A 12,452-nucleotide genomic window follows, 5' to 3' on the forward strand; every position below is an offset into this window, starting at 1 on the left:
TCAAGTTAATTTAGTTCATTAACATGTCCATGAGGTGTTTTTTTAAGAGGAAGTAAAAGTGCAGAGTTACACTAAAGCCACTTAGGGAAAATTCTAAAAAATGCGACTTTTTAATTATAATTTTTTTTTACACAGTTAATATTTTTGTAGGAGTTTAAGCAATGGGGCTGCACAGTGACTCGGTGGTTAGCACTGTTGCCTCACACCTAGAGCATCCCCAGTTTGTGGCCCGGCCTGGGATCTTTCTGCGTGGAGTTTGCATGTTCTCCCAGGTTTTCTGCAGGTGCTCCGGCTTCCTGCCAAAGTCCAAAAACATACTGAGGTTAAATGGTGATTCTAAATCGTCCAGAGGTCTGAATGCGAGTGTGATTGTTGTCTCTATGTGTAGCTCTGTGATAGACTGGTGACCTGTCCAGGGTGGTTTTAGCGGTGTATAGATAAATGGATGGATGGTTGTGTTTAAGCCAGAGGTGTCTGACATAAGGCCCATGGACCAAAACCAGACCACCAGAGGGTCCAATCTGGCCTGTGGGATGACTTTGCAAAATGTAAAAACTACAAAGGTGAAAATGAGTACTTCCTGTGAATATATTTAAAGACACTGAATATTGCTGCACAGTGGTGTAGTGGTTAGCACTTTCGCCTTGCAGTGAGAAGATCCCTGGTTCACGTCCCGGCTTTCCCGGGCTCTTTCTGCATGGAGTTTGCATGTTCTCCCTGTGCATGCGTGGGTTTTCTCCGGGTACTCTGGCTTCCTCCCACAGTCCAAAAATATGCTGAGGTTAATTGATCATTCTAAATTGCCCATAGGTGTGAATGTGAGAGTGATTGTTTGTCTCTGTATGTGGCCCTGCGACAGACTGGCGACCTGTCTAGGGTGTCCCCTGCCTTCGCCCGAGTCAGCTGGGATAGGCTCCAGCCTCCCCGCGACCCTAGTGAGGATTAAGCGGTATATAGATAATAGATGGATGGATGGACACTGAACATTGTGCAATATAATGTCAGTCTGCAGCTTCAGTATGACAGAGTTCTGTCGGTTGAACCTTATTGTTCATGCACTGCCACAACTTTTATGCATTTTTTATGTATAAATTTTCTACATTTACACAGCATGGGGATGACTTTCTTCATTTATAGTTCCCATTTAAGTTTGTGTGGGGTCACAATTATGACACAGATGTGTAAATGGGAGTTTAAAATAATGTCTAGATCTTGACAAGTTGTAAAATACTATACTGTTCAGTTCCAGATACCTGAGACTAAATGTTTTTTGCCTTTGTAGACACTGTGATTTATAAGTTGTGATACACAAATGATAAACTGGTGCTTAATATTGTTGAAATTTCACTTATTTTGCTCAAGAAATTTCAGGTTGTTCATAATTTTTTGTAAAAAAATAGTTCATTACATCTGAACATTGTTAGAATGTACTATTAAAATACTATATCGTTCAGTTCCAGACACGAGACCCAATGTTTTGTACCTTTTGTAGATAAACTGATCTGTAAGTTGTAATGTGTAAATGTTTAACTGAGGCATAATATTGTCGAAATTTCACTTATTTTGTCTAAAAAACTTCAGGTTGTTCATAATGTTTTGCAAAAAGATAGTTCATTAAATGTGAACATTGTCAGAATGGACTTTTTGCACTAAAACAAACGGAAAAATTGGAGTTGTGGTTATTTATCGGTTATTATGTTATGATTTTACTGTTCTGGCCCACTTGAGATCAAACTGGGCTGAATGTAGCCTCTGAACTAAAATGGCTTAAGCAATGACCACAGAGGGACTTTAACAATATTTGACTCAAAATCACATGATCTGCTGGGCAGTTGGCTTGTGCACAACTCGGATGCAGAAGATCTCAAAACCCACATTTTGAGAGGCTTTAATGTAAACTCAAGAAGTCGGGCAGATGTCAAATATGCACATAAAAAAAGGACAGAAGGTGGCAGATTTTTTTTGCACAAAAACAATACATTTATTCAAGTGTTCTCCAGCACAAGTACATACGGAGCCTTTATCTTCTCTCTGGACACTAAACATAAGTATGGGGGTGGGGGGTTTAAAGTGGAGAATGACTGCTACATTTGCTGTACGAACTGGTCTTGAGGAAAAAAGCGTATAGGCCATAAAACAGTTATGACAGAAAGAAAGTCACAGAGTGTCAACAGTATCACCAAATATAGAAGAATTGACCTGCGTTGAACAGTATAATGAAATGTTTCTGATAAAGATAAAGCAAAAAAAAAAAAAACAAAGAAAGAAAAGAAAAAAGCATCAATTCAAAAATAACATTCTGAAAAACAGACATGGAGAATATTACGGCATGGAATGTAGGATTAAGAAGCAATGCGTATTAAGCATACATTATGCTACAGTAAAATTTCTTACTGTTTTTTTTCTTTTTCTTTTTTTTATCCGCACACGATTTTCCCACAGATAAGCACCAACTACAGCAATCTCTAGTCTAAAACAATATAGGAAACCTTTCATTATTTGTTATCCTTATTTTTTCAAGTACAAAGTTAAAATGCCTTTGTTAATATATTTATATGAGTGAAATAATAGTTCTTTTCCATTACTACAAGGAACGTAAAACAGTCATCGTCAAGACGTGTTTATTTCTCTTCCAATCAAATATATTTTTCTTGATTAGATAAAATGTTTAGCACCATCGGAAACACCTAAAATCCCTCTTTTTAAAGTCTTACAAAAGGAAACAGAAGCAAAAAACACCACCATTGTAGGGCTGTGCAGCGAAGTTGAGACCGTTCATCTTAAAGCGGGCCATAGGCCGATATTTTAAAATCACACAACGTTAGATCTGGATTCAATTGACACAAACAAATCAGAATGATTTAAAAAAAAAAAAAAAAACAAAAAAAAACCTTTGACTTGGAGTCTCCCTACAATCTAATGCTTAAAGCACAGTTTTGAATCAAATTTCTCACTTGATTTTTTTTCAGTTTTAACCTAAAGATTTCTAATTTGATGATATATATTAGCAAAGAATTATATTTGTACATCTCATACGTAATTAAAAAAAAAATGACAAAAACAGCAACCGGAAAACTCTATGTACAAAATGTACAAATGTGAAGGGGATGTTAAGTATTATAGGAGGAAGTGGGGGAATAACATCTGGTTAAAATATCAAAGCTCATATTGAGCCTCGCGTGTGGACAAAAATGATGGCGATAAGGTCACTTAAGAAATTAATTACATTGAGAAAAGTAAATTTTCAAATTTAGAATCTTAAATATGATATACATCTGTTTTTTTACCCTCTTTGAGTGCTGACGTCTTCGCCGAACACTGTGTCAGTTTTACGTTTTGACAAAACCGCAGCCTAAATCCTCCATAATTAACTTAGAGGTTACAATCAAGAGAATTTAGTTCGGTGAACGTAATCCAAATTTTGGATTGAAACTAATTTGCCAACATGACGGTTAATCGGTGAAGCGGCAGAGGCCCGACTGTCCTTCACAAGGGACAAAAAAAGATAATACAAAGCAGACGACACAGTTCTTTAACTCTGTCTTAAATCTTACAATCTTAATAGAGATAGACATTCTTTGAATTTGGGTGAAAACATACTGCATCACTGCTTCCTAACAGAGACCAATATGGATGAAAAAAGAAGGGGAAAGGGGGTTTACAAATGTCAATCCATCTACCGACTGTACACCGAGTCCAACAACATGGGTTTCACATATCAAAATCCATTCTTTCCACTTCTATTGGCACAGCCCTACTGTATACAAAAAGTATTACATGAGGGTAGATCAGTTCACATCATAAAACTAAACAAAAACCCAAAAGAACAAAAACAATTCACAAGAACCAATATCTTTTTAAAAAAAATATCAAGAAAAAAAAGAAAGTATACATATAAAAGTGCTTTATAATGTTGATAAAACAGCACAAAATTGCTATAAAAAGGTAGAAGAACTTTGTGAAGCCGCACCATATCGTTGAGGATTTTGCACCTGACAGTTGTTTTTTTTTTCAGTTTCGAGACGTGGAAGTTTAAGCGACCACGCTTACTAACAGTTGTACAGTAATGTCATTGGTCAGGATGAAACTAGAAAAAAGTAGCTCACCACAGACTTTGATGTTTTTTTTAATTTTTTTTTTTTTTTTTTTTTTTTTTTACACTTTTTGAATGACAGAAAACATCATTTCCCATGTGGCTTTAGCTTCACTCTGTTTTGTGCAGATCCAGGCGCTGTAGCCGCCTGAGCGTAGCAAGGCTGAGAGATTGAATGAGCACCACTAGAAATTGTATAAAAGCTGTAAAATCGCAGAAAAAGAGGATAAACTCTATTTCGCAGTCGTCTGATGTCTGTCACTCCGTTGGAAGTGAACAAAAACGGAACGGAACAGATTTTTTTCAATCAATAAAAACAAGTTTTTTCCAGCAACAGGATAAAAAGCTCCGTATTGTCCTAATAAAGTCTCAGTGCCACATGGGCTATGATGTTTCTCATCATTTTGGAGCACCATGGTATTGTAACCATATTACAGTAGTACCTTTATTACCTTCAGTTGTGTATAGAAACTGTAAACAAAGAGGTATATGTGATCTGGTGTTTTGGATTCTCAGAGACACGGCTCTCCTGACACTTTAAAATAATAATAAAAAAATGAAAAAAATCGCCTTTTTCTCTTCACATCTGTGAGGCTCAGTAGCTGGAAGCATGGCCGCACTGCAGGTGGGAATCTCGCAGTACGGTCACACAGCAGAAACATTTCACATATCTTTTAAAAACACTAATCTCCTCTCTTTCCGGTGTTTCCCCGTCACTCTAACCCTCCTCTTTTACATGTGTAGCACTTTGCTGTCTCAGTGTCTCGAGAAGAAAGCATAGTCTCAAGTATAGCTTGCACAAACAAATCAACAATACTTGATAACACTGCTAAAAAGGTAAAATGACATATCAAAAATTAAATAGAATAAGAATTACAATTCAAAATACAAGAAATAATGTGAAATCTACGTCAAATGTTTCGCGCGCAAATTATACCGGCGTATAATTTGAGGATCAAGGCTCTCGTTTATGTAGTTGCGTCGTGTTGTGGTTCCTAAAAACGCTTCGGAGCGGCCGTTCGTCGCCGCTCAAACGCAGGCGAAGTAATCTTTAAGTGGTGCAAACAGGTGGCGGATAACCGGGACGCTCCACGACCGGCCCAGGAGCCTTTGCCTCGCCAGCCGGCTCATGTTGGACACGTCTGTATAGTGGACAGGGAAGCCAAAGACCCTGACGGCAGCAAACGACCAGGAATAAGGAGGAAGACAGAGAGGGAGAATCTTGAAACTCTGATCTCACATCGAGCTGTAACAGGGAGTTCAAAGGAGGATCTTTACTCACCTCTCCATCTCAGTGCACCACAGGATGTCTTCCTTCTCGTTCATGTAGACGGGGAAATGCTGGTCCTTGCCCTGCTTGACTGAGTTCGACCTGGTGGTGATGGTCCGCACTTTGTCAAACTGATAGTAAGTAAAAAAGGCACATTAGTGCATGAAAAAGCCTCAAAACCTGAGACTTTTTCTATAATTTTAGGTACTTCTTTAATCAAATATGAAGATTTTGTCTCATGATTCCTCAGATTTTTACCTTTTGCTGCCACCAAAGTGCAAAGTTGTGCATTCCTAAATCAAACTGTGTCGGCTCCTACTGCACTTAAACCAACAATTTCAGCTAAATCATACAGAAAAGTTACAATAACATCCATTTCTGATCAGTAACCAGTATATTTTGCATGCTCTTCTATTGGTGGTATGATGTTTTCAGTATCACGCCTGTACCTTCGCTGTTCTCCCGTGTTCTAAACAGTCCTGGAGGTCCAGTCTGTCATTGCACATGGCAGTCAGGGGCCTGAAATGAGACAATAAACAGGAGTCTCAATTTATAGTCACATAGATTATATTCAACAGATTTGAAAGTTAGGTTTACTGATTGTGTTCTAGACAGCCTGAGTGTCCTTTGCACTGTTTTTTCCTGCAGAAGGCGATCTTTGGCAAGCCACGAAGAGGTTTGTTTTAGCTAAAATTAGATCAACGGAGAATAAAATCTAAATACAGAGATTTGTTTTAACCAGTTTTGCTAATTGGGGTTTCATTTGCTCAAGCATAATAGACACTTTTGTTAATCAAATGGTCAGAAATTACTGGAAAATGCATAGATTTCAATTGAATAAGGTAACAGACTCATTGTCTTTACTGAATATGGACCAAACATGCTTCATGTTGTGCATATCTACAAACAAAGGCCCAAAAACCCTGCTTTAAAAAGTGCAATATATTTGATTTATGCACTACTGTTTATACAGGATTAGTCTTTTATTGCAATTTCCAACCAAAAACAAAAATCTGCACTGGAAATGTGAAATCTCTTCTAAACTAGCCGTACATGAGGTAAGTTTCAGAGCGGTGTAGAAGCATATTGCTTATTAATCTCTTAATCAACTGTTTTATTCACTGTAAAGACACAGGATTTTGGAGATCACCGAAAGGTTTGTTGATTTTTGGTTGCAAGATTACAAATATTGTTGCTTATGATCCAAACCAAGCCAAAGCTGCCTCAATTGACGGAGTCATTACTTCATTTGGTTAATCAATAAGTGCCATAGTCAATAATGGTAAAAAAATAAACAAAAGCAGTCCCTTCTTGATGTTTTTCTGTCCATTGGGTATGCCAGAGGCTTCTGCTTGCCTCACGATTCACCCACCAACCTGTTCATGCCAGGAAGGTTTCCCCAGAAGTAACGGGCGCGATGGGCGGCAGACACCTCCTTGGCATCGATCATCACTGGGTTACACTGAAAAACAAACACCAATCAGAGAGGAAGCACGCTTCAATTTGCAACACAGAGCAATAACACGTGGTTATCTTTTTATAGTACAACACTACTGCTAATGTGGCTTCAATTGAATCAAATCTCCACATTGTGGGCTCCAATGAATTCTCCACAGCGGAGATTATTTTAACCTCACCACATTTTCCACAGAGCCAATTGCAGTGGAGAGCAATAGAAGCTATCTAGCAGCAGATTAGAGGACATTAAACATATTAAAGCTGCTACATCAAGATGGAAAAGGGTCAGAGCTCCTTTTGCAATGATCCGTGTCTCGAGATAATGAATTAGCACCACAAGGGGGCATTCGTAATCCACAAATCCTCACTTCACGTCACACTGTATCTGCAGGAGGAGGTGGAAGACGCGACTCGCAGGGAAAAACACGACGACTGACCTCTAAAAAGCGAGATATGTCCCTCTTGTCGCTGACCCCCATGGCCACCACGTTCTCAAAGAGCCAGAAGAAAGGCCGGTCATCGCCCTCCTTCGGCCGGGCCTCGTGGAGCAGACGGTAAAACTCGAAGAAGAGGCGACCGGTGCCCTCTGTGGGCCGGAGAGAATCATTAAACACAGTAGAAAGACACAACCCCATAATATAATGTTGATTTAGTTGATTCAGGAACTTTCTAAACGTACCGTAAAGACCCTTCCGAGCAGGATTGACTATCGAGAGGTCGTTGCATGGACTTCCACCTATAACTAGGTCAAAGGGACCCCACTCATGTATCTGCACAAAGATAAGAGACAGAGTTAGAAGCACAGAGATAAAGACAGACAGTAGAGATAATAATCTCTCAGATATATTGCGACACAAACACTCAAAAAAATAATCAGCTCTAGATCCTGAAGTCTTGATGTCCTAGACTCTAAGGGGGTTTCCTTTATTGTCCTCTAGTCTCTACTCTCCATCTTTAATAAGTTCATGCACTTTGGTTACGAGGCAAGAAGAGTTTTTATGTCTTATTTTGATAGTCAGACCTAAGTGAAAGTATAGATTTTAAGCTCAGAAGGGTATGAGTCCAGATTTTTGCAGTTTAGTGTGAGAAAACACCAGTTTTAATGCTTGGGGAGTTTTATTATTTCAAATTCAGAGCTAATTACCAAGAAGTTTGGTATTTTTGTATTCAGTTTGCCATTTGATATGTACTCTTATCCCACTTTTAAGGCTTAAAATGAAAATTGGTGCATGTTAAAACAGTTATGTGTGATCTGACCAGCCTTTGAGAGGTTCGGACAGTTCTTGTCGTTAGTATATGTCTTTCAAAATCTGATCAGGCTTGTTTTTTTTATTTTTTGCATTCTGGTTATTTCATTTATTTCTTTATTATATCTTGTGTTTTGTATGCTTGGTTTTATCTCCTGTATTTCCCATTGGCTTTGGCAGCACCTCAAAATTTTGAAAGGTGCAACAGATATCTAATTCAGGTAGAGATTCATTTCACTGTGTTCAAAACTGGACTGGATCCGAATGGAATAGCTACTATTGCTGGTGTACGAGTTGTAATTAGGACTTGTATGTCATTTTTTTGTGTAGTATAAAATAATAAATTCAGTTCTTATCTCTTCCCTTTCCAGCTGCTTGTTAATTAGTCTAATTAATTGATAATGCATCCTGCTGCTGCTGCTGTTTGTGTTTTCTCTGTTAGGGTCGGTTCAGTTTGCATTTTGGATTAGATCTAATTATCCCATTAATCATTTGGGTTGGGTCTGCCTTTGCTCACGTCTCTCTTTCTGTTTTTTTAACTAATACATAAGCGTTGGGTTTTCCACAGGATCAAAACTGTGCAGAGCTCTAATCCTCAGACTACCATATGAAACATGATACAACTGAAATCATCCAGCATAAAACAAACTCACATGTTTGCGCGTGACGTTCCTCACGTCGCCAACATACATGATGCGACCCTGATGCCGGACGATGCCCACAGTGATGGAGTCTTCGCACACTTCAGAGGCTACGTAGCGATCCACCTGGATGCCGAGTTCTCTTAGCACCAGCAGCCCTGCACAGGAAGCAGCCACAAGTCAGGATAAAGGACAATAAACTCATCAGTATATAATAACAAAAACAAACTAATTGTGCATAAAAAGTCCCCAGTTAGGCAGAAATGAAGCTCTGGCAACTGGATAATACCAGAGAAGGACGAGTCAGATCAACCTACATCACTCTCCATGTAGCAACAGGTATTCACTTCTAATATAACAACAATAATGACTGGCACTATAAAAATTGCAATTATTTTGATGGTTATTGCCCAATTAAAGTATAATCATGACATGAAGATGGACTAAAGATAAAAACAAAAACAGATTTTTGTTGAACCTACATCACACTCACTCTATGTATCATCACATATTCACTTCTCAATTAATAATAACTTCTTTTATGCATTTATTGATTTATAGATAGAAGCACACAGTAAAAAGTTAAAAATTTGCTATCATATTGACGTTTATTGCCTAATTAATGTATAAACATGACATGAAAGTGGACTAAAAGGATAAAAAAATTAAATCTTTTTTTAACCAACATTACTCGCCATGTATCATCACATATTGACTTCTGAAATAATAATTTATTATGTGCATTTATTGATTTATTAGATAGAAGCACAACGTAAAAGTATAAAAAATTGCAATTATTTTTATGTTTATTGCCTAATTAAAGTCTAATCATGATATGAAAGTGGACTAAAGATAAAAAAAACTGTTTTTGTTCAACCTGCATCACTCTCTATGTATCGTCACATACTGACTTCTGAAATAATAACTTATTTTGTGCATTTTTTGATTGACACACAGGAGCACACTAAAAAGTAAAAAAATGCAATTATTTCAATGCTTATTGTCTAATAATAGTATAACTATGACTTGAAAGTCAACTTAAAAGGATAAAGAATCATTTTGCTGTGGTCAAATCATTCTAAATATGTGTTTACTAAAGAAACTAGTGTAACAGGGAACAAGCAGAAAATTCATACAGATTTTGATTGGACAAAGAGGAGAATGAATTCCTGCCTGACCTGTTGCTATGCCATCAAATAGTGGCACGGTTTTAAAGCATTATCGGGGTTGTTGTCACTGCTGTTTGATTTATAGAGCTGTCTGCTGTCACATTTCAAATTTACTTCATTTTTGTAAGCAATAAATTGATCTTATTGATAAACACCTGTTTCTTATATTCCTGCGTATCATAAAAACCAACTGCTGTCCAAAAACCCCACATCAATGAGCCTCGTTAATTCACTGGATCAAATGTGGCTTCATTATAATATACATGGGCCACTGCCGTTTATTTTGTTGCTGTAAATGCTCACTTGAGCCTCAAATTTGTAATAATTTGCAGCTGAAATGCCCAAATTAGTCCTGTTTAGTATTTATTGCTGTTTGGCATATTTATAAGACAAATCTGTATATATTAATGACTCATTTTTTACAATAAGAGAGACAGGAAGCATTGACAAGTGGGATTTGTTGACAAAGAGGAGCAAGGACTCCTGCCTGACCTGTTGCTATGCCGTCAAACAGCGACAGGACGCGAATGGGCCTCCGCTTCTCCACCATGACTGGGGGGTAAAGCTTTAGTGGATCCTGAAACACAACACCGACAACGTTAAGCACACAGGTAGAAAAAAAAATGGAGATTCTTAGCTTAAAAGGCCAATTACTTACAAAATCTTGGTCGTGATTATTGGCGAAGAAGTGCTGCAGACGGCTGGGCCAGTCGGTGCGACGCTCCAACAGACCGTACACTCCCTTCTGACCGCACATGTAGCAGTTCCACGGATCCTCCTTGATGGCGGCGTGAGCGGCTCCCTGACCGACCAGGAGATCCACGCACTCCACACAGAAGCACCTGAACGAAGACCAAGGAGATTTATTACTATAACAAGTCCTAAATTTATCCAATATCCAGCAGAAGCAAGAAGTCGGCGTCAAGTACAGAAGGTCCAATCCGGTCCGCTGGACGACTTTGCAAAGTGTAAAGGTGATAATGAGTACTTCCTGTTAAAATATTTAAAGACACTGGACATTGTGCAATATAAAGTGAGTCAGCAGCTTCAGTATGACAGAGTTTGACTCGGTTGAACCCTATTGTTGATGTAACTTCTATGCATTTTTTATGTATAAACCTTCTACATTTACAAGGCATGGGGATAACTTAACCGTCTTCTTACTTCGGAATAGGTTGTGTGGTGTGGTGTGTCAGGTTTACTACACAGAAGTGGAAATGAATGGGAATTTAAAATAATCTCTAGATCTTGACAAGTTGTAAAATACTATACTGTTCAGTTCCAGATACCTGAGACTGAATGTTTTGTGCCTTTGTAGACACTGTGATCTGTAAGTTGTGATACACAAATGATAAACTGAGGCTTAATATTGTTGAAATTTCACTTATTCTGCTTAAGAAATTTCAGGTTGTTCATAACTCTTTGTAAAAAGCTAGTTCATTACATTGTCAGAATGTATTTTTTTGCGCTAAAACAAAGCGACAAATTTGGAGTTGTTGCTATTTAGCGGTTATTATGTTATGATTTTACTGGCCCACTTGAGATCAAATTGGGCTACATGTGGCCCATGAACTAAAATGAGTTTGACACCCCTGATCTAGAAGAAGCATATAAATCTTACAGGGATGATACTGTTCACGACATACGTCCCTGAAACTAGTTAAAATGGGTTTAACTTGAGACAACAAATGAACCACAATAAGAAACAGGACACACTTTGACATGTTCTGTTCCCATGTTTCTGCCATTTTTGGAAGAAGTTTCTATAAAAAAAACTTGAAGAAGGGCTGAAACATCTACCAGAATTCCCACAAATGTTCTCCGTTTGGGAATAAATCCCTCACGCTGCCAGGGCTTTGTGAAGAAATGTTTGGCTTGGCGGGGACCGTTTTCATTTGAGTCCAGCATATTTCATGTAACTGGGACAGAGTTCAGAGAAGGAGGTTTAAAATTACGATCGAGGATGCTTTTCTCAGTGTCGGCAAAAACACAGAAATCATCAAAATCACTTCTTCTAAGACTAAAAACAATACAGATCACTCTAAGTTTGGTTTAAGCCCATTATTCACCAATGCTCAGCAACAACAGGCCCGAAGTCTGAGAGTGGTTTTCAGTTCATGTCTCTCCTTTAACCCTCTGAACTCCAAGCAGTTTCTGGGCGTTTTGTTTTTGCTGCCGTCACATTTTTACTCACTGCTGGCTCATTTTTCACTGCAACATTTAGTCCTGCGCCTCTATGGAAACAGCACAAGCATGGCTACATGTGAAAAGAACACAAATGTCTTTTGCACAGGTGAACTTTATAAACATTTAAGAGATAGAAGTGTAATCAACATGCATGGTAATTTTCCATAAGAAAAAAAGTCCAAGTGACTCGGCATACAATAGATATTTTAGTACTTTTAGTTTTTAATGAGTTTTTTTTACTTTTCTCCTCAACCTTTTCGAGCACAGCCTGCAGTACAGTCAAAAAGTTTAACAATTTTTGTCATGTCACTGTTGGCCACGGCTGAGTCACCAATGGCTTCCCAGTTGTGCCAAGAAGCACAGAATATTTTAGTTACACTGTTCCAT

General features: G+C 38.1%; 1 protein-coding gene across 5 annotated transcripts in view; it reads right to left on the reverse strand.

Moving 5' to 3' along the window:
• Nucleotides 1-1,956: 1,956 nt before the first annotated feature.
• Nucleotides 1,957-12,452, reverse strand: part of dnmt3ab (DNA (cytosine-5-)-methyltransferase 3 alpha b) — a 59,465-nt gene continuing 48,969 nt past the window's right edge. For all 5 annotated transcript variants that reach the window (XM_023271647.3, XM_023271652.3, XM_023271639.3 and 2 more), the window contains 9 exons: nt 10,537-10,720; nt 10,371-10,455; nt 8,722-8,867; nt 7,501-7,591; nt 7,259-7,407; nt 6,740-6,825; nt 5,813-5,882; nt 5,376-5,494; nt 1,957-5,264 (listed from right to left, as the gene is read on the reverse strand). In XM_023271647.3, the coding sequence (XP_023127415.2) occupies nt 5,123-5,264; nt 5,376-5,494; nt 5,813-5,882; nt 6,740-6,825; nt 7,259-7,407; nt 7,501-7,591; nt 8,722-8,867; nt 10,371-10,455; nt 10,537-10,720 (1,072 nt within the window). In that variant the 3' untranslated portion in view covers nt 1,957-5,122. The remainder of the gene's footprint in view (nt 5,265-5,375; nt 5,495-5,812; nt 5,883-6,739; nt 6,826-7,258; nt 7,408-7,500; nt 7,592-8,721; nt 8,868-10,370; nt 10,456-10,536; nt 10,721-12,452) is intronic.

Source organism: Amphiprion ocellaris, chromosome 20 (genome assembly GCF_022539595.1).
Source record: "Amphiprion ocellaris isolate individual 3 ecotype Okinawa chromosome 20, ASM2253959v1, whole genome shotgun sequence".
Taxonomy (NCBI): Eukaryota; Metazoa; Chordata; class Actinopteri; family Pomacentridae; genus Amphiprion; species Amphiprion ocellaris.